Source organism: Salmo salar, chromosome ssa24 (assembly GCF_905237065.1).
Source record: "Salmo salar chromosome ssa24, Ssal_v3.1, whole genome shotgun sequence".
Taxonomy (NCBI): domain Eukaryota; kingdom Metazoa; phylum Chordata; class Actinopteri; order Salmoniformes; family Salmonidae; genus Salmo; species Salmo salar.
This window is the reverse complement of record NC_059465.1, coordinates 6654854-6678066: the sequence shown is the minus strand read 5'-3', so window position 1 is coordinate 6678066 and position 23213 is coordinate 6654854. Positions and strand designations below refer to the sequence as shown.

The following is a 23213-nucleotide window of genomic DNA, read 5'->3' as shown; positions in this document are numbered from 1 at the left end:
AATTCTTAAGTGCAGTTAGGGCATAGTAACTACAGAGTCAGAGCTTTTATCCCAAGACCAATACAGTGATCATTGCAAAGCCTTTGATCATGTTTCAAGTGTTTGCAGAAGCGAGAAGCTGAGATGTCCAAGTTGTGGAAAAGATAATAGTATGTGTTATAAAAGTGATGAAAATGTGACAGACACATCTTTCGAATGCCCCACAACTGTGAAAGACAATGAGGTGGCCAAAGTCAGGGCTATCCAGAGCATATCATATGCAGCAGCTATTAAAAGGGTTGAGGGTTTGGTGGTGGATAGGCCTTCACTGCAGGCTGCAGGGGTTGCCTTTCACCAGTAGGATCCTGAGATTGTAAAGGTGAAGAAGGTGTACTTTGTGGCCTTTATGGCTATGGTGATAAATAGCTCTGCCAAGGTGGAAAGAAGGTCCAGGAAGATAGAAATCATTGTGGAAGCGGCGGAGCAGTTCCTGGGGCTGAAAGATTTCTCGGTGAAGGAGTTACATGGAATATTGTCACAAGCTGTACAACCCTCTCAGGCCCTAGAGCCTGAGAAGGGAGCTATAGAGAGTTGGAAGTGGGAGTTTTGTTTTGTCAATGTACTATTTTTATTTGGGTGGATTAAGTTAGTTTCCCTATCGCGTATGGATTTTCTTTTTACCTTGTTTTGGTTTCAACCCATCCAGTTGGGGGTGGCAATACACCTTTTTGGGTTGTAGTCCGGCATAAAACCCACAGAAGAAGAAGAATGACAGATTTGCAGTGTGTTCCCAACCAATCCACAGCTAGACTATAAAAAAAAAAAGAAGCTATTGATCCGCTGTGGCTAAATTATAGGCCTACTCCTGGCGTAGTCTTCTGAATTATTTCATTTCTTTCTGAACAGACAGCAGTACTTCTATAACTTTGGCAAATGTATTTCAATTTATCAGGGGTGCTGCGGCATCTCTAGCACCTTCCCCTCATCTCAGATTTTTTTAATTGAACCGGGCTATATCACAACTGGCCAAACATGGACAAAGCTGGGCCAATTGTGCCCCGCCCTATGGGACTCCTGATCACAGCCAGTTGTGATATAGCCCGGGATCAAACCAGGGTCTGTGGTGACGCCTCTAGTGCCTTAGACAGCTGCGCCACTCTGGAGCCCTTCTATAAGTGCAACGCTGGAGAGATGAGAGTTGGCTCATCTATCAGAGCAGAGATCATAGAAAGTGAATAGTGAATGTCATTCTCGTTATGTGAGAGATACAGGCGTGATTCTCTCTCTCACCACAGCAATGGCTATGCATTGGTCTATAGGCTACAATGTTGCGCAAACCATAAACTAGGCAGGCCTAACGCCTCTATGCACAAAATATTACTCAGCATAATCTGGATATGTGTGCAACAAAAGTTCAACATTCACCTTCTGCTACCATTTATGTCAAGCAGTTTACGCATACAGTTTGATGCATATGTTCAATAAATCCAAAGTATGCACAACACAAAATGCACTGCAAGTGCCTCTGCAATGCAATGCTGTAAGGCAAACGCAGCGTTCCATTGGAAATGAATGTATTTCTGGTGTACCAAAACGCAATAATCCTGTCTGTGTAATCGAGGCGTTACTCGAATCAATTCATAGAATATCAGGCAAGTTTTCACATTACTTTTTGTAGTTGTCAGGAGAATTACAGAGGAGGCAACTTGAATTAACTCTGATTGTTTTTATTCACATTTTTACATTACAAATGGTGACGATTATTTTTCATGCCAAGAGAGGTATCGAATCCTGGCAAATGGGTTCCGGAACAAAACAATCCAAAACTGAGAGGTGCGGATCCGCCTCAAGATAAGCACCGATTGCAACTACTTTCCACTACATTACTATTTAATTTCCAATTGTCATTAGCTACCCCCTTTTCTACCCATTAGAGTCCAACGTTGACTACATCCCGGATTGGTCACACTGGGCAAAGACTGACATTTGGCTCCACCAATAACAGATTGTAAATCGCGCTTGTCGTCTTCCTCTCCCTGCATTTATTTAGTCCGGAAGTGTTTTCTTTGGAGACCAAAACATCATAAAGAATATTTTACCTGAATTGTTGCCAATTTCACATTATTGTGTCCTGAAATTTTAACGCTATACTCGTCCGTGTGTTGCACGCGCGGATTATGAGAGCACCATTCGGAGGGGGGAGCACAGCGTGAACTGGTGAGCAGCAATACAATGTAGCAAGAAGCTAGCTATGCATCCTCAGCTAGTATCCATGTTGCTAACTAGCTAGCTATCTAAAACACAGCTGATCTAGCCACTGTTTTACTACTAGGTACTATCCTGTAGTCTTACCATGTAGCCCATTGCTGGATATATGTTATTTAACAAGTTATTTTCCTTTTCTATAAAGTAATAGTAATAGCTTGCTTGCTATTCTTCCATTTTAAAACCCAGGCTAAGTGTTTTACATGACTAGTCAGAAGTAAAGGCAGGCACTGTCTAATGATACACATTGTTGCAAAAAAGCATACGAGTCCAAAACCTGCTTTCGCCATGTCAATGATAATGCAAATAAACTCACAATGGATATAATTGAGTAAGGTATATCGCAATATATACCAATGATTTAAGGCTGAGGGAAGGTAAAGTTTATTCTGATTAATTCGTTTACAAATCTTGCGTGCTACATTACAATTTAATCTCTGCTCTCGCAAAAGTTGACATTTACAATGTAGCCTCCTAGCTAGTGAAACCAATAGTTGCAGAAATCAAATTACTCACTCACTGTTTATTGGGCAGTATCATCAATGTACAAACACTAGCTAACTACCTTAAGAATAATCAAATGCATTGTAGGAAACATTAACTAGCTGCTTGCCTTAATACACAAACAGCGATATTCTAGAGACCTACACTGCCCACTATTGTCACTGTCTGTGCTTGACCAATAATAGCAGCTGCTAAATGCATATACAGGAAACACTGTTGTGAGTCGAGATGGACCTTACAGTAGCGTTCTATTTAGAGGAACTGACCACCAGCTGCTCCATTATATTTAGGCACAGATACTGTCATAGTTGTGTTTGACCATGACTTGTGATGAAAGACCACACACATATAGAATAGCAGGTGGAAAGATTGTGTGACTGTCACTTCTGAAGTACTTGAAATTCATGTAATGGCATATTTTCCTATTATGGTGAAATAGTGCAGATGTTATGTTACAGTGTTGGCGTGAATGAGATCTAATGCAGGTCAGTGGAACAGTGGAATGTTTTGGAACTTGACTTGCTGTGATCATAGAGTGGCAGCTCGGTCTTGTCTAGTGCCTTAAGGCTGTTGATTGCTTTATTTCATTTGAAAGGCAAACATTTTTGTTCAGCAGCCTTCGCAAGAGTTTTGGTAACACTTTCGTAACAGCTTTTATAGCTATGTGGCACTGTACCCTAATTAGCCTACACTAGTAACAACATTTGTAGTAATATGTTGTTACATAGGCTAGTACTTTTTGCATTTTGATTAAGCTAATGGACTCACTTTGTGTCCAATAAGTGTTTAACATGATTTTTCAATGACTACCTCATCTCTGAACCCCACACATACAATTTCAAACCAATTCAACCACAAAGACAAGGGAGATTTTACAATGCCTCGCAAAGAAGGGGTCAATGGTGATTTTAAAACAGTTATAGAGCTTTACGGCTGTGATAGGAGAAAACTGAGGATGGATCAACAACATTGTAGTTACTCCACAATACTAACCTAGTGTGAAAAGAAGGAAGCCTGTACAGAATAAAAATATTCAAAAACATGCATCCTGTTTGCAATAAGGCACTAAAGTAATACTACAAAATGTGGCAAAGCAATTTAACTTTTTGTCCTGAATAAAAAGTTATGTTTGGGGCAAATCCAACACATTACTGAGTACCACTCTCCATATTTTCAAGCATAGTGGTGGCTGCATCATGTTATGGGTATTCTTGTAATCATTAAGGACTGGGGAGTTTTTCAGGATAAAAAAGAAAATGGTGCTAAGCACATGCAAAATCCTAGAGGAAAACCTGGTTCAGTCTGCGTTCCACCAGACACCGGGAGATGAGTTCACCTTTCAGCAGGACAATAACCTAAAACTCCAGACCAAATCTACACTGGAGTTGCTTACCAAGAAGAAAGTGACTGTTCCTGAGTAGCCAAGTTACAGTTTTGACTTAAATCTACTTGACAATATATGGAAAGACCTGAAAATGGTTGTCTAGCAATGATAAACAACTAATTTGACAGCTTGAATAATTTTCAAAATAAGAATGGGCAGATATAGCACAATCCAAGTGTACAAAGCTCTTAGACTTACCCAGAAAGACTCACCACTGTAATCGCTGCCAAAGGTGCTTTTACAAAGTATTAACTCATGAGTGTGAATACTTATGTAAATGAGACATATCTGTATTTCATTTTCAGTACATTTGCTAAAACGTCTAAAAACATGTTTTCGCTTTGTCATTATGGGGTATTGTGTGTAGATGGGTGAGGAAAAACAATCTCTTTAATCCATTTTGAATTCAGGCTGTAACACAAAATGTGGAATAAGTCAAGGGGTAGGAGTACTTTCTGAAGTCATTATGTGTTGTTTTCTGCGTTATTTAGTTTTTAGCTCTTAATCAATGCAAGACATGTCTGGCATTTTAACTGTCATGTGCAATTCCATGGTAATGGCTCTGAGACTCAGATTTTATAATTAAAATCTATGCAAACAAAAACCATTGATTTCATAGATTAACAAACCATACAGCTTTATGCACAATGAGTACTTAAAAAAAAAAAAACACTGACAATTTGATAAAAACACATTTACTGTAAAGAACTGTGCAGATGCAAGGTTTGGTAAAATCAATCAGTAAAATCTGCCTCAGTTTGGGACCACGTTTTCCAAAAAGGCAGTTAAATATCTGTTACGAATGAAGATTCAAAGATGTCTGCAGAAAGAATGGGGTGTCCAGCTATGACATGACACCTTGAGTTAGAAAAATATATATTTTGGTTCTTGTAGTGGATTTACACCCGGTAACAGAATTTCATCATGGGTCCCTGATCTGTACTACACAGAAATGCACAATTATGGATATGAATGTCATTCTCTTCATGGTGATGTATCCTAAATAGGTACACAAAGTTAGATATATGCAATATCCTTTGCATATTTAGGTATTAGTCTACACATTTGCTATTATTTTAATGGACTCCGCCACCAAACAAGAACAAATGTGGTTGGACCGGACTAAATCTGAACCAATCATAGACATCTATGTTTTACAAGTTTTGATATCAAAGTACAGTGCACTAGAGCTCAGTATAGTTCAGTACAGTACATTGTAGTGTGCTCAAGCTCTACTGTGTACTGTACTTGACTCTACTCTACTCTATATTACTGTACAGTACAGGACTGTACTGAATTATAATGTACTTTTCTTAACTGTACTGTACTTTGTTGTCCAAAGTTGTGAAACCTAGACCCGACCAGACCAAATCTAAACCAATCATGGACGTCTAGATGTTTGGGCCAAATGAAGGCCGGTCCAGATATCTCTGCACGTTGAAATCAAGACAAGGGCGGACTGACCAAATTTCAACTACTTTTCAACGTCCATGGACGTCCGGTGTCGGTCGGTGCTCGGCGGGTGAGGATGCCGGTTACAGTAAATGGAAAGACGGGGCTCATGGGAAGGTGTCAATATGAGCTGGGAGAAGAGACGTTAATTGAAGAGAGAGAGAGCGAGCGAGAGAGAGGGGGACGGGTTGTCCAGACTTTTCACGTTCTTGCTTTGACCACCAGACGACAAAAAGGTAAAGAAAAGTTATGAACTGAACATAACAGTATGCCAGTGGAAGGGAGGACAGAAGCAGGTGACCTAACTGTGGTTTGTGACTACTATGAATTCCCATTGTAGCCAATTCAATTGCAGAAATTCCGTTACTGATTTGGTAACAGAATTTCAAGTTTGAATCACTTAATATTTCATAAACTAAATTAATATCAGTAAAAAACATAACTAATTGATAGATCTACCAATACTTGTTACTTCTGTGCACTTTCATTATCCTCACTCCTGATGAGGGAGAGAAATGTAAAAATATCTTAGATAAGTGGGGTTTTAGTTACGGAATTTCAAGACATAAGGCAATGTTTCTTAAACTTACAGAAGAAAGAAAAAAAATCTAAAGTAAATATATATTATATTATTAGCTGGCAGGGGTCTTTACTTCAACATTATTGTGTTTTGATGTATTTCTAATACCTTTTAAAGACTTTTTCTGGTAGATGTTTTTTAAGATCTGCTTTCCATCTGTTTGACAAGAAATCAAGGTCTTAGCTTATTCCTAATATCTCGGATGGAAAATGTTTGAAAAATGTCTATATGCCTTAATTTCTCAAACGTAGACTCTTAGCTTTCATTTTTACACCCAATTTGACATGCTCCTATGAACTTCACATTGGTGCTCATGGGTCCATTTACATGGAAATGACATGTGCAATTCTGTTATTTTATGTCCTTCTTTCTTCCCTTACCCAGAGTCTCCGTGAGTCATCTATATGGGCCATCTTCTCTCGAAAAATGGTTACCGCCTGAACAAGAGGACACGCAAGCTGCACCACAGGAAGAAGAAGAAGAGGAACTGCTTCCTGCAGGGGCCCTGCATGCTCTGCTTCATTGTCCACGGCAATAGTGGGGGCCTCGACGACGACGACAGCGACCAATTAGAGACCGGGGTCAACGGCGGAGGCAGAGGACGTTGTCACAGCAACGCCAGTGGTACCGGAATCGGAAGCGCTTCAAAGCTCGCTGGGCGGTACGCTGCTCTCACTTCCCCTGAGGACTGTGCCAAGTTCCTGCTGTCGCCAAGGGAACTAGCCATCTGGGAGGGCCAAGGGAGGAGTCTACTGTCGGCCGTGCCGGCTAAGCTGATTCCACCGCCAGCGCTGTTCCGGAGTGCAGGGATTCCGGTGCCCATAGCTGTGGCTGTTTCTGTGCCTGGTAGTGCCAGTGACTACGCTGAGATGGTGAGAAACTAGAAAGGGTTAATTCCTAGTGCTGCTGAGTTAATTGTTTAATTCATGTAATTGATTGGCCAGAGTCCACTCACTTGATGTCCCAGGTTTGAATCAGTCCCTTTCAGAAGGGAAGGATGAAAATCAACAGACACCATCTGAACAGTTTGCTCTCGTACCGTACACTTCCTGGTATCTCTTCAGATGTCATCTCTGTCGAATCCCTTTCCATGTGGTTCTCTGCGATCTGTGTCTGATCCTTGTTTCTCTCCTCCAAGGTGTGTAAGAGGAAGTGTGCGGAGGTGCAGAGGTGCACACCCTGTAAGCAGCCGCGATGTGCCTTCCCTGTCCCTGAGGGAGGTGTGGAGGATGGAGGAGGAAGTGGGGATGCCTCCTCTAACTCTGGGACTGGCCACTGCCACCTCTGCCCCCTGCCCTCATCCTCTTCCTCCTCATCCTCGTCTGTCGAGGGCTGCTGTGGGATGGCTCTCCATGGCGATTCGCTGCCCCAGAGTTCTGACTCCTCCCCCTGCTGTCCGCATCACCATGACGACTGCCAGGGGAGAGGCAGTGACGTGATTGACACATCCAGCATCAATCGCCTCCCCTCCTCCATCCTGCTTAAGGTCAGAGGTCACCACTAGAGTGCAGTTCATTTGGGAGGCCTGATTGGATGCTTTCAAAGGCTTTTATTCTAACTGAAACTAACTGAAATGGGCTGGATGTAGCCTGGGTACTGATCTGTTTAGCTCCACTGCTTGTACTCTGAGTCATTGCCAAACAACAGGCTGGATGTGGGTGGATACACAACCTGTTAATGCGTTTTCTGTTCCTCTCAGGTGTTCTCCCACCTGTCGGTGAAAGAGCGCTGTCTGTGTGCCTCGCTGGTCTGTAAGTACTGGAGGGACCTCTGCTTAGACTTCCAGTTCTGGAAGCAAATTGACCTCAGTGGCCTACAACAAGTGAGTACAACATTTGAGACATTTAATAGTAACATGCAACAATTTCAAAGATTTGACCGAGTTACAGTTCATATAAGGAAATCAGTCAATTGAAATGAATTCATTAGGCCATAATCTATGGATTTCACGTGACTGGGCAGGGGATGCAGCCATGAGTGGGCCTGGGAGGGCATTGGCCTACCCACCGTGGAGCCAGGCCCAGCCAATCAGAATTAGTTTTTCCCCACAAAAGGACTTTATTACAGACATAATAAAGAATAAGGAACATTTCTGGGATCTTTTATTTCATCTCATGAAAAATGGGACCAACACTTTACATGTTGTGTGTATATTTTTTTGTATTGTTCATGTATTTTAAAGTATTTATTATGTGACTATATGTTTATCACAGACCACTTTCTCATCAAACTTTACCTTGAGCCCTAACCTCTCTCTCTCTGTTCTCCCTGTTCTCTCACTCACTCACTCACTCACTCACTCACTCACTCACTCACTCACTCACTCACTCACTCACTCACTCACTCACTCACTCACTCACTCACTCACTCACTCACTCACCCACCCACACCCCCCTCAGGTAAATGATGACCTCCTGGTGAAGATAGCGTCTCGGAGGCAGAATGTGACGGAGTTGAACATCTCTGACTGTCGTGGCGTGCAGGACCACGGTGTGTGTTCCCTGGCGGCCCACTGCCCGGGCCTTCAGAGGTACACAGCCTACCGCTGTAAACAGCTGAGTGACCTGTCCCTCAGTTCCCTGGCCTTACACTGTCCTCTGCTGGCCAAGGTCCATGTTGGCAACCAGGACAAACTGACAGACGACGCACTCAAAAAGGTGCTCCATTCTCTCTCTCTCTCTCTCTCTCTCTCCTCTTCATCTCCCTCTCTCTCTCCATCTGTTCTCCCTTCTCCCTCTCTCTCTCTCTCTCTCTCTCTCTCTCCTCTTCATCTCCCTCTCTCTCTCCATCTGTCCTCCCCTTCATCTCCCCTCTCTCTCTCTCTCTACTTAATCCATCAGTCGATCAATCTGATGCATTAACACATTGTACAATGCATTTATAACATGTTTATCAGGCTTAACCCTTCTCTCCCCCCCTCTTGTGTCCCTAGTTAGGAGAACACAGTTCAGAGTTGAAGGACATCCACCTGGGCCAGTGTTACAGTATTACTGATGAGGGGATGGTGGCTCTGTCCAAGGGATGTCCCAAGCTGCAGAGAATCTACATGCAGGAGAACAAACTGGTGAGTACCCTACCCAGTTCTTAGGCTACAACACGATGTTCCCACTGACACCGGCTGGACTGCAAAACAAGGTAGACGGCCCGCCCTGTCTCTGGAGTGTTAGGGGAAACGCTGCCTACATGTTTGACTTTAAATCTAGGGAAGGGGCAGGGAAGTGGGGGAAAAAAGTGTGGATCACACACACTCTGTCTGTCTGGGGCCCTGAAGACTACTAGAGAACTGTTGAGTGGCGTCTCTGTGATGTGTAATGTGAAACAGCCTAGGTGGGTGATGTGTGTGTGTGTGTGTGTGTGTTGGATAGAGGGGTTGTGGTTGATTTTTTTTGCTGTTGGCATCGAAGGATCGTGATCCATCTGTTTCAAATGAAATGCAAATCCCAAACTCCAAGTCAAATCTGTTGAAGACATGCGAAGAGGCATAGGCTGAAGGAGAGGACTGCATGCATTTTTGGTTGTGTAGATCTGATTTCTCTAAGTATGCTTGTTGTGTGTCTGCTGGTGTCCGGGTGTTTTGGGGACAGTCCCTGTTAGAGTGCAGTGTGAGGATGCGCCAAGTCCTCCAACACAGGGTGTCTGCACTTACACAACAAAATAAAGATGGATATTCTGCACCCATTGGTTTGTGTGCCAGCTGGCAATGTAAGCCATTTTATTAATACTCCCTGGACACGCACGCACGCACACACACATTGGCTGGGGTACCTGAGCTAGCTTCATGTGGAGGATTCCCAGATTTCCAGCTCATTCCCTCCTGATTTCAGGAATCTTCCAACCAGGTATTCTGTAAAAACCTGAGAATTTGGGAAAACTGATCGGAACTTTGCATTTCTGGTTGTGGTGGAATCTTGTTCATTTTAGTTGGGTGTCTGTATGGCCCAGTAGTCACTGGTTCTGACAGCGGCCTGCTAACACTAGAACCCTGCAGTGAGACATCCCGTCGGCGGTTGAACACAGATTTTTGGCTTGTGTTCATGTTCTGCAGGGGATTTGGACATCCTGACAACCTGAATCTCAGGCTTTGAAAGCGTGTTGGATATTTGAAGTGTGTCCACTCCTTTCCTAATGTAGCTTGTCAAAAAGCCTCATTGACTAGAATACTTGATGACTGTCTATTGTATAAGGGCAATTCCATGGTAACGGAATTACACTAAAACAGATTTTTTTTTTTCCTTTTTAAAATGTATCCAAAACAAAAACCACTGATTTCAAAGTTGAACAAACCATAGAACTTTATGTCCAACAGTGGAGGCTGCTGAAGGGAGGATGGTTCATAGTAATGGCTGGAATGGAGTCACTGGAATGGTATCAACCAATGGAATCCACGTTTGATATCATTCCATTGACTCCATTCCAGCCATTATGAGCCGTCCTCCCCTCAGCAGCCTCCACTGATGCACACGTACTACTTTGAACAATTTCCACTGAAAGGTTTACAGAAACACATTCATGGGAAGAACTGTGCAGATACAAAGTTTGGTAACTAAGGTAAAACTAAGGGAGATTTTACCCAAATTCTATTACCGAACTTGGCATCAGCACAATTTTTTTCAGTACATTGTGTTTTTTATTTTTTTTGTTACTGTGTAAATTATTCAAAGTAGTAATTGTGCATAGAGTTGTATGGTTTGTTAAAGTTTTTGAAATCAATGGTTTTTGTTTGGCATACATTATAAAGTGCGAAATCGGAGTCTCCGCGTAATTCCATAACCCCACCCAGTTTGACATGTCTCCCCAGTGATGCACTTATTCCCAAGTGTGATTGTTGAACGATCCCTGACAGTGCCTTCCTTTCACCACTAGGGGTCAGTGGTACTTCACTATTGAACGTGGCCAGCCAAGGTTGCCGTAGCTAGATAAAGTGTGCTCTTTTAACAAAGCCACAGAGGCTGGCTAGAATCCTCTACATTTGTCACTTCCATGAAAAGCTTCTCTGGATATGTATGCATTGAGATGTGCAAAGGAGTTCTGTTTCCAAGTGTATTGAATAGCATTTCATCATAATCCGCCCTCTTTATTCTCAAGCCTAATGGCTTGGTCTTCCTTTCCTCAAAATATCTCTCACTCCTCTGAGTGATTATGCTCCTGATGAATTAGTCCACTTAAAGTTATTAACAATGACCCAGTCTGTTAGAATCCAATTCATCATCTTAATAGTTATGAAAATAGCGATTATAGCGAGGTGAGAGATTCATTTAGGTGCTAATGATATTTCAACGCGGCAGTATCAATTTCAGACAGTCATTTTTCAGACGTGAGATTGCGTGAAGTTTTCTGGCTTCCTCGTCACATTATGCCGTCGGAAAAATGGGTTGTGAATATTTTTAGGAGTTGTTATGTCTAGCCGCTCTCATTGCTTTGGCCTGATATTGTCATTAAGTTTGCCTGGTATTAAGAAGGACAGGAACACTTTCCTTCCTCTCTCCTCTCCGTAGAGGATTCTCATTCTCTCACAGCGTTGCCTGCTTGAGTTTCTCTCCCCAACTGTTTTGAGGAATCAAATGCAATAGCTCGATAAGTAATTCCCTTTTCTAATTGGACATTTTTGGACCAGATTAAAGAATTGATTTAATCTCCGTAAGAAGGAAAGTGGGCAAAATTGTGATTTGTTTACAGTTGTCTTGTAGGCCTAGGGAGAAATCTCTATATCTCTAGATCCGAATTTGGCTGCTGGTTTTCATGTTTTCTCCTGTGTTTAGCTCGTAAACATAAATGAACTATTTTACATTTACAGACTTTTTTTAGTGGGAGACTGAGGATAAACATATTTTGACTAAGTCATATGTGCCCTACGGTATCTAGCCTATGACGTTTTTTAATGAGAGGATTTAGTTGACTGCGTTTAAAAACAAGTCTCGTTTCCTAGTGAAATGTTTCTGATCTGCTGTGTGTAGCAGTGTAGGCTTCTCTCAATGAGAATAGGACATGTTCGCTTTCTCTTTATCCTTCTCCTTTTTCTCTCACCTCATTTTTCACTGGACAAATTCATCTTCCTCTGAGGTCATAGTTTAGAAAGCATTGTCAGTTCTTCTCTCTCTTATCCCTGGTCCTTTGCCCTCTCCCTTCTCTCTCTCTCTCTCTCTCTCTCTCTGTCCGTCTGCGGGAGTTGCGTGTACAGTTCCCTCTGTCCTGTGGGGTTAGGAGGCCAGGCACCGCCAGGTCTACTCTGACATCTGAAGCCTTTACGAAACATCTTTTATCACAACGGCCCCCAATTCACTCACTGACAGGTCCTCTCTCTTTCTCTCGCTCGCATGCCTCATCTTTCCCACTGCCTCCCTTTCTCTTTTCCTGCCCCCCCCCCCTTCCCTAATGTAATGTAACAGGATCCTGTCCCTTTCAATCAGTGAGGAATGGAGATGATCCCTCGACTCTGGTGTTCTGTCCTTTTTCCTTTCCTCCTCCTCCCCTCCTTTCTGGCCTTCTTCTAATTGAATAATTAAAAAAGCCGGAGTACTTTTCTGTGCTCTCGCTCGACTCTTACGGTGGTTTCTCTCTTCTTTGGCTCGAGGCTTCCTGCTCTCATCAACATACAGTATCTAGTCTGGAAGTCTTTAACAGTTTAGGGAAAAAAAGTGAATCCTTTCATGAAGGGAGTCTGTCACACTAAGCTGATGAAGTAGACAGTTCTCTTTCAAGCTGGCCTATTTAAAAAAATAAATTAAAAAAAAAACTACATTGGGTGTTGTAGGAGGACTATTCTTCCGCGTGTAGAAGTCGAGGAATAATGACTTCTATGGCCTGTGTGACTGGCTGGAGTCACTGCTCTCACCTTCCGTTTCCCTGTCAGATCTCAGCTAGTTAGCCTGGGCTGGCTGGCTGTGTGTGTTGGCCAATGGAGTCTGTACAGATGCAGAGAATGACTATTTTTGGGCTCCGGTGATTTCTCAGGTGAAGCTCTCATGTTTGGGTCTTTATCTCTCTTCTTTTTTTTTTTTTTGCTCTCTATTTCTCTCTCGCTCTCTTTCCCCCACCCACTCTCTCTCCTTTTCTCTCCCCATCTCCCTGACAGCTCTCTGTGTCCACACAGTACTTAGGTGAACTGGCTGATTTGAACTGCTGAATGTTTCTCTCTGCTAGGCTGCCGTGTGGGAGGAGGAATAGAGAGAACTTTCCAGAAGAAGTTTGTCGGACTAGAAAAGTGTTTTTGTTTTTAAAATGGGATCACCTCACCTGTGTAAGTAGAGAATAAAATGGTGTGTGTTCATACTCTATTTATCTTGTCCATATTTACAGAATCTCTGCCATTGTAGGGATTGTTTGTCTGTTTTCAGACGTTGTTTTGAGCTCTTATTGTTTTGCCTTTCATATTCTGTTTTCTCTCTGTCTGCCTCAGAGGACAAAGACTTATATAATACCAAACTCCTCCTCTTCTCATATTAATGTGTCCTTGGCTAGGAGAGAGACGTCCCCGGAAGTTGAGCTGAGAGTTTTGTCAACACAGACAAAGTATTGTGTAGGCTTATCAGCTCAACAGATCGCACCCCATTCTTCGACATGAATAATTATATTCTATTAGTTCCTCACAATTGCACAGGACTATCGCAATTTTAGAAACGTTTAGCCACATTTTTTTCTCCCTCTTCCTTTGCTTCTCCTTCCTCTCCTTTCCTGGTGGAATAAAAGTGCGTTTCTCCAGCGAGGTGATGACACGGTAACAGTGTTGTTTTGCCAAAACAAAAATCACTGATTTGCATAGTTTATCAAACCAACTCTATGCACAATGACTACTTTTAACAATTTCCACAGAAAATATTACAAAAACACATTTACTCAAAGAACAGTGCAGATGTAGTTTGGTAACAGAATGACGGTAAAATCTCCCTCATTTTATGTGACCACGTTTTTCAAAAATGATATGACACCTTGAGTTTGAAAACATCTAATTTGGTTATTGAACTGCAATAGTGATTCATCACAAAACTATACAAAAACATGTTGGGGATTTTCGATAGTAATCCATAGAATAGTCATTTGGAGGAAGGATTGTTGACATATATTTGACATTTGTATGTAAAAGTAATATAATGAAATGTGCCAAATAAAAAAAGATATATTTTCTATATGCATGTGTATTTTATTATATTCATACATTTATGTCGAAAAAGCTATTGATGTCAAAATACTACTCATATTACACAGCAAGCGGTAAAGCTTCATATGACACCAATATTTTCTTTGTAGCACCTACAGATGAACCATTATGGAGTCTGGAAGGGGGCCTGGGTGAAGCCAAAATGGCATGAATATGCCAACTTTAATTATTTCAAAAATTATGTTTTTAGATACAAATGTCAACAATTCTATCTCCAAAGGACTAGTTGTCTATGGATTGCATTTAGTAAAAATCCCCAAAATCATGGCCTTTTTATGTCTTGGTATCATGAGGAATCACTTAGTAATTGACATGGATTAACACCCGGTAACATGATAATGGTAACAGAATGACATCATGGGTCCCTGATCTGTACTATACTATACTATATGTCATTCTGTTCATGGTGATCCATAAAGAATAGGTACATGCAAAGGTAGAAAAATGTAATATCATAAACGTCATTCACAAGTTTGGACAGTACAGCACAGTAGAGTGCTGTAGAGTTTATTACAGTACAGTAGAGTACACTAGAGTATAATTGACTGTATTGTGCTTTCCAAACTTGTGGAACAGACGTCTATGATTGGCTTAGAATTTGGACTGACCAAATTTCAACTACTTTTCGACGTCCATGGACTTCCGGGGTCGGTCGGTCTTCAATGAGCGAGAGGGCTGGTTACAATAAATGGAAAGAGAGAGGGGCTTATGGTAACAGAATGACAGGTTTTAATCACTTAATAAATCAAATTATCAGTAAAAACACTAACTAATTATTAGGTCTACCTTTTTGCTTCTTACTACTTCAGTGAACTTTCATTATCCTCACGAGGGAGAGAAATTAGCAAATATCTTAAAGTTATGTGGGTTTTAATATTTCTTTAACTTACAGAAGGCAAATATTTTCTGCAAAACTCAATAGAAGTGCTGATATTATATAGTAGAAGGGGTCTTTACTTTAACATTATTGTGTTTTGATGTATTTCTAATACCTTTTTTAAGGCTTTTTCTGCTCAATGTTTTCAAAGACCCCCTTTCCATCTATTTGACCAGAAATCAAGGCTTTGCTTATTCCTCATTTTTTAGGATGGAATATGGTTGAACATTTGATGTACTGTATATACCTTTTTTTAAATCCAAAATATAGAACTCTTAGCTTTCATTTGACATCAAATGTGATATGCTCCTATGAACTTGAACTTCACATGTTAGTGCTCATGGGGCTTTTTCCATGAAAATTCCCAATAGGAACTGTCTGTCTTGGAAACGCTCCTGGGAACATGTCTGTCTGTTATTTATATATATATATATATATATATATATATATATATATATATATATATATATTACAACACACACACACACACACACACACACACACACACAGTTTTGATTAACCACAGTTTTAATTAGCTTAAATGTGTGTATGTGTAATTGGAATTGGAGATGACCTGCAATAGATTACCATGTGCCCTCAATTTAGCTCTAATTACTTGCATATATCCCCCTTTTTTTTCATGTTTCCTCTCCTTTTTCCCTGTCCATCTTGGCTAATCCTCGTCGCCTGGGAGAGGGTGGCGTGTGACGGCTGTGTTTGTGTGAACAGAACTCCGAACGGGGACCACGGAACACTCAGGGTGACGTGGTGTCACAATGACTGGCGTCTGTTTAGCCATTGGTCAGTCACATACACCTCATATCCCTCCCTGATAGGTTGACAGCTTGTGAACATTACGGTGTAATTAAAGCCAGAGAAGTGTTTTTAGAGGACATAATGGGCCAATAACAGTCCAGTGCAGGATGATTAGTCAGTGATCTGTGTATTTATGCTACATCAGATTTAACTAGCTAGAACAAAGGGAGAACCGGGGAACAGGAAGTGGTAACAAGTGCTGTCAGTTATGGGAGACCTGTTCTGACATGACACCCCTCCTGGCTAGTTTAAACACTGGGAGACACATGGGAAATATTGGGCAAGCCAGACGGAATTTTCTCCCTCTCTGAGAAGTTGTCCCGGGAAGTATTTTGGATTGATTAGAGATAAGTAGAACCATCCTGACCTGTGGACGGGAGGAACGCTCTCCACAGCCGTCTTCCCTCCCAAGAGAAAACATTCCAGTGGCGTTCTCCTTTCTGTGGGACATGGAGGATCCGTCTACTTTGGCTTGAGCATGTTGGGATGACACGACACGCTACTGGACCTGAAGTATTACCAAGGACAGGAAGTGACCTGATGGATGTGGGGGTCACAATGGGCGGGGTCTCCTACCCGCGTGAATAGCTGAGAGTTCACCAGCGGCCCAGCTTGTGTCGTGACCCTGCCGTTCAGACTGAGAGCTGGTGTGAGATGACACAGTCATGTTGACGTCATACAAAATCATTATACCCATCGATAATATGTCACTTCATACAAATGATGTACATAATGAGAAACTGCTGTCTATTTTATCTCAACTTTACCATTATTTATAATATTAGTGACTTATTTATTTCTTGGTCTTGAAATTTCGTTACAGCCCTCCTATATATGCAACAGTTGTATTTAGATGTTTTTGTCCGAATGAAATTGTGATATGAAAGGAAGGTTTAGAAATGTTCCTTTGAATCAGTAATAGGAGGAGAGAGAACGGCGTTGTTGTGTTTACGTGTGGTGTTTTTGTTGTTGTTTGGTTAGTGATGTGTTGTCAATTTTAATTTGTAATTAAAAAAAAAAAAATGACATTATCCACATGCATCCATTCCAGACCATAGATGAGATTACCGTAGCCTTCTCCCATATAGACGTTACATGATTTGTGCTGCAATGTGCCTAGTCTCTCTGTTCTTCATCTCTTGTCTCGCTTTCTTTCGCTCTTTCCTCTCGGCTCTTCCTTTCTTCTGCCTCTGTCTCCCCCACCCTCTCGCTGTGATTGTCCATCTGTGAGGTAACCACCAGTTAGAGCTGCTGTGTTTCTGAGCTGTAGGGATGCTGGTCCCTCTAATGATGACTATCAGGCAACACAGGGGAGCAGGCTATCAAACGTCCCCCCCACTCCCCAGGTGCTTGAGGTGGAAATTGCCACTATTTTCTCTCTCTCTCTCGCTCTCCTCCCACATCCCCTTTTTTTTTCTCCTCCACTTGCTCCGCCTTTACTTCTCGCCCTCTTTCGTATACCCTCGCTGCTACACTTCCTCCTCTCCCCTATCCATCTCTCTCCTTCACCTCCTTATTTCTCATTCTGCCTCTCTCTCTCTCTCTCTCTCTCTCTCTCTCTCTCCCCCTCTGTAGTCTTTGACGTCTAGCTATGTATCCCTCAGAAAGCATGTGAAAGCCGTGTCCTGTGGTTATGAGTGAGGACCATGTTTGGGGGACATCCGGTTGATCGTCTCTCAGGTTCACAAGTCATCAGGTCCTTTATTGACTGTTTCCGTTCCATTGGCGGCCTGGCTGGCTGGATCCAGACACGCTGCTGTCGATATGTTCACCTCGCCGTCTGGCCTTCAACAAAAAAAAACGCCGGAACAGGAGAGGACAGAAGCAATGGAGAGACGTCAGGCGAGGAGTTTTGTAAATGTCAGGTCTGGCCTCTAGATATGAGTGTCTGTGGAGTGAACTTTCCCTTAAAAGATGTTCCGGGGATTACACGGTGACCGTCCTTCTCAGACAAAGACCCTGGTTGGAAGAAAGGACCGTGGTTTAAAAAGGTTCCTTTGTGGCGACAGGAGATGGCCTCGTGTGTGAGATTAGGGAGCGGTTCTTCAGGTTAAGGTTTGGTGTTTGTTATGTAGCTGGTGGACTCTTTCTGAGCATAGATCAGACAAGGCGAGGCTGTGCTGTTTTTCTCTTTGTTACAGAACCGGCATGGACCCAGCTCGCTAAGTTGCTTTTGAACGATGAAACACCAAGGTTTTCTATCACCGTGTACCTTTGCCAGGCCTTCTGTGAACCTCTGTCTCTGTTAAGTGGTTTACATCTCTTTTTTCTCGATACCCGTCTGTCACTTGAATGAGTTGTCTTGTGCCCTGTCAATATTGTAAAGCAGAAATACCTCAATTCACTAAGCATCACCGACAGTGATCGACGATATCTGTCAATCCAACACCTTGTGTCCACTTGAGCTTGTTTGTTATAGTTGTATTAAAACCCTTCTGTAGCTGATAGGCCTATTTGTTTACAGGTGGGCCTACAGTTAAAATCTGGGTAAAGGGTTGCTGGGAGCTCAAAAGAAAGGAATCGAGTTGTCTGTTCATCCACTGCAGTGTGTCGGTAACTGAGGCTGTTGTATCATATCTTGACCTGCAGATGGCGCCGTAAGAATGGTTCTGAACAGGATATCAGTGTTGCTTCGATGACTACAGAGAGTAAAAAATATAAAAAAAGGATCCCATTTTCAGTATATGAAGACTGGAAACATGCCTAAAATAAGCAGCCATTTGGCCTTAAGTTCATCTTTTGGCTTTTTAGCAGCACAAAGTGGAACCGAAGCACATTTTTCAACATCTCCAACATAAATAATGGGGAGGAAATTCTCTGGGACAGTGGACCGACTCAACCCTGAGGATGAACAGATTGTGTGCTGTATCACTGGTTGCTGCAGCATAGCCTGTTAACTAGGACATACAGTAGTATAGGAGTATCACAGTAGTATTCTAGGAGCATCACTGTAGGAGTATAGGAGTATCACTGTAGGAGTATCACAGTAGGAGCATCACTGTAGGAGTATAGGAGTATCACTGTAGGAGTATCACTGTAGGAGTATCACTGTAGGAGTATAGGAGTATCACTGTAGGAGTATAGGAGTATCACTGTAGTAGTATAGGAGTATCACTGTAGTATCACTGTAGTAGTATAGGAGCATCACTGTAGTAGTATAGGAGCATCACTGTAGTAGTATAGGAGTATCACTGTAGTAGTATAGGAGTATCACTGTAGTAGTATAGGAGCATCACTGTAGGAGTATAGGAGCATCACTGTAGTAGTATAGGAGTATCACTGTAGTATCACTGTAGTAGTATAGGAACATCACTGTAGTAGTATAGGAACATCACTGTAGTAGTATAGTAGCATCACTGTAGTAGTATAGTAGCATCACTGTAGGAGTATAGGAGCATCACTGTAGTAGTATAGGAGTATCACTGTAGTATCACTGTAGTAGTATAGTAGCATCACTGTAGTAGTATAGGAACATCACTGTAGTAGTATAGGAACATCACTGTAGTAGTATAGGAGCATCACTGTAGTAGTATAGGAGCATCACTGTAGTAGTATAGGAGCATCACTGTAGTAGTATAGTAGCATCACTGTAGTAGTATAGGAGCATCACTGTAGGAGTATAGGAGCATCACTGTAGTAGTATCACTGTAGTAGTATAGTAGTATCACTGTAGTAGTATAGGAGCATCACTGTAGGAGTATAGGAGCATCACTGTAGTAGTGATCACTGTAGTAGTATAGTAGCATCACTGTAGTAGTATAGGAGCATCACTGTAGTAGTATAGTAGCATCACTGTAGTAGTATAGGAGCATCACTGTAGTAGTATAGTAGCATCACTGTAGTAGTATAGGAGCATCACTGTAGGAGTATAGGAGCATCACTGTAGTAGTATAGGAGCATCACTGTAGTAGTATCACTGTAGTAGTATAGTAGTATCACTGTAGTAGTATCACTGTAGTAGTATAGGAACATCACTGTAGGAGTATCACTGTAGTAGTATCACTGTAGTAGTATAGGAGTATCACTGTAGTATTATAGGAGTAAAACACATTTTCATCCAGAACTACTATCAACATAAATGCATGATTCAAAGGAAAGTTGGTTACATCCAAGCATTTATGGAAGGGATTAGGATTCAAGTTAGGCTTAGTTACAGTTGTTGTGTCTTTGCTTGACAGTTCTGAGTCATTCCGGGCCTCCCATCTGTCCTCCGGCCGGCAGACAGTCACGGGGTCCTGACCCTGTGCCAGGGGGGTGTCCAAATGATTCATGGGCTAGCCCCCCCCCCCACCCTTTACCCCATCCCTCACCCACGTATCCCTATGATGGGCTTTCCTTTTGTTTTACAAGGGCAGCTCTGATGACATCATCATCTAAAGCCGGAGTTGGGAGCGCCCTTAGCCTGACGGTGAGATGGAAGTCTTTAGTGCTCTGGGATGTGATAAATGGCTCTGGGTAAACTGGAATCTGTAGGGTCATGGGAGAGGGGAGAGGAGAGGAGAAAGGAGGAGGTAAAGAGACGTGGAAAGACTGCTCTCCTCTCACCCCGTCTCCCCTGTCTGCCTCCTTTTTCTCTTCGGTACTTCTCCGGCTCTTTCCTCCTCTCTCTTTCTCTCTCCTGTCTGTCTCCTTTTTCTCTTCGGTACTTCTCCGGCTCTTTCCTCCTCTCTCTTTCTCTCTCCTGTCTGTCTGCTGATTGAGAGGCCAGAGTGGTTCTAACCACTGGCTTCATTACTAATGATAGATGTGAAGCAGAGGTGTGTGCCTGTCTGAGTGAGTGTGTGTTGTCTTCCTCTGCCTCCTCATCCCCTCTCGTCTTCCTCCTCCTTCCCTACCCTCCGTATCTCCACCGTCTCCAACAGTGAACGCGGGAACACCCCCTTCTGCTAATGTGTTTGGTTCTGTGCTGGCGCCTGGTATTGGTTCGATCTGGGCTGTAATGAATGTGTTTAATAAGCTGTGTGGGTCGATGGGCTTAATGAAGGTGTGACAGACGACTGGCCAGGAGAACGCTAACACCTTAACGAGACGCTAACGAGCCAGAGGGGTTAACGAGGTCACAGTAATCGGTCTCTCTCTCTCTCTGTCCCGTCTTTGTCTTTTCGTGTCTCTTTCTCTTACTCTCGCAGTAACATATAAGATAGGCTATCTTTTGAAGGAGAACTTGGCTTCAGAAACCGTTTTTTTTTTTTCTTCCAAGGACCCTGCTTCCGAGAAGAGACATATTTTCAAGGTCCCTACAATATTTTAAATGGCTGGACTGTGGAGGGCTGGTTGGCTGTCTGTCTGTAGGCCTTCTGTTCTACCAACCAGTGATTGCCAGCAAGGAAAGTTTGGCCTACGGTTGCTGTCAAATATGAAATGTAATGTAGAATGTTTGGAACACACATACAGGCTGTTCTCAGATATTCTGACACTGAACTCCGAGGAATCCATGGTTACTCATTGTACAATTGTCACTTTGGGGATGTCTACCTATACTGTATTTTCCGTAGGTTCCATTCTGTGCATTGCAAGGGAGGGGAGGGGGTGGTCATGTCATCGTCCATTGCCCCCCCCCCCATACTGACCTACGTAGGACTGCCCGTCTACCCATACTCCTTTGCTCCCACCAAGGACCAGTAACTCACCAGAGACAGTGTGACTTCCTGAGCCTCATATTTCTCTGGAGAGTGTAACGCCCGTTATGAGGTATACCATCTGGACAACCAATCGATTAATGGAGCACTTAGCCAGGCTAATTAACAGCTGTGTAGGACTGGGGGGGAGAGATCAGAGAGAGGGGGAGTGAACCTAGATAACCCTGTAGCATATAGCTCTTACAGGAGCTCTTACAGGAGCTCTTCCAGCCGGGCTTCTAGCCCCTAGGCGCTGTTGGCTTTATAGACGCTGTAGTATGCGGAGTTGTGATTTACTGCCTGCCTGCCTTTTTTTCTACAAGGTAATCGTCATGACAGTGACCACCACCAACTTTCCATGTGAACCAGTGGTGTGGTGGAGGGTAAACGCAAATTATGCAGAAAAATGCATTGGAAATATAGGGAGCACTACTTTACTCCGGGCGAAAGCCGTTGAATTGTTTTTTTGTTTTTTTACCGCTACGTCACTGAAGTGAACGTAAAGCTGTTCCGTGGCAGTGGACAGCTACAGGGCGTGCGAGCCTTGCGCTTTCTTTAACGCTGTTCTTCTGTTGCCAACTTTATTTCTCTCACCTTTATTCACCTCGTACGGGGGGTGGGGGTTGTCACCTGTCACTCTTTCTCTCCCCTACTCTCCTCCCCTCAGCCCGTCTCTTACGTACGCTGGGTTATTTTGGGTTAAGCTGAATCAGTTCCCTCAATTAAAAGTGCATTTGGTTATAGTGAATTTGCTCCATAGGGCACAGATGAAAGAGAGCTGGGCGCATTTTGTGTGGATTGTGGGTGTGGTGTGTGTGTGTGTCGCAGAGTGAAAGCAGCTGATTTACATTTAGATCTCCATAGATATGACGTTGTCATCGAGATGCAGCTGGCTAAATCCTCGGCCCCCACCCACGCCCCATTACCTGCAGGAGATGGCCTACTTTCACAGACAGTCAGGGAAGGAAATATGAACCGTGACTGCTTAAATAGCCTGTGTGTGTGTGTGTTTGCATCAGCTTGTTGGACAGCCACAGCGGTCAGATGGTCTGAAAATGCCATAAATATGAACCAGTGGCAGGTGAAGGTCTGTGTTTGTGTTAGCTCTACTGTTGGGAAGTAACGATGGCAGCAGTTCTAGCTGCGAGACCGGTGGAGACCAGTACACAGACAGGGCTATCTCTCTCCTTTGATTCAATTAGAGAATACGGTAGTATACCGTCAGTACTATGCCCACTACCATAATGCTGTAGTATTTAATAGGCCTAAGGCTACTTACTGTATTCTCTCTCTTCTTCTCTCCTTCTCCTGTACCGCTCTGCATTGATCTCCTCTCTTCCTCTGTATATCCCTCCTGTGTGTAATCCACCCTGTGCTCCTGTCCCTGTAAAGCAAATACCCTCTGCCTTTTCCCCCCTTTCTTGTCATCTCTCTGAAAAGCTGGATATACCAGCTCCCGAGTGGCGCAGCGGTCTGAGGCACTGCGTCCCAGCGCTCGAGGCGTCACTACAGACACCCTGGTTCAAATCCAGGCCGTATCACAACCGGCCGTGATTGGGAGTCCCGTAGGCCGGCGCACAATT

At 43.0% G+C, this 23213-nt stretch overlaps 1 protein-coding gene across 3 annotated transcripts in view; it reads left to right on the top strand.

Annotated features, from left to right (window-relative positions):
* Positions 1–1982: 1982 nt before the first annotated feature.
* LOC106585190 (F-box and leucine-rich repeat protein 17) overlaps positions 1983–23213 on the top strand; it is a 316982-nt gene continuing 295751 nt past the window's right edge. For 2 of the 3 annotated variants that reach the window (XR_006761752.1, XM_014171122.2), the window contains exons 1-6: positions 1983–2196; positions 6549–7036; positions 7303–7650; positions 7864–7986; positions 8564–8821; positions 9097–9228. Coding sequence is in view for 2 of the 3 variants with exons in the window: in XM_014171122.2 (XP_014026597.1) it covers positions 6569–7036; positions 7303–7650; positions 7864–7986; positions 8564–8821; positions 9097–9228 (1329 nt within the window). In the remaining variant the exon portion in view is untranslated. Of the gene's footprint in view, positions 2197–5474; positions 5821–6548; positions 7037–7302; positions 7651–7863; positions 7987–8563; positions 8822–9096; positions 9229–23213 lie in introns of all 3 variants that reach the window. The other variant, XM_014171124.2, reaches the window with a different exon arrangement.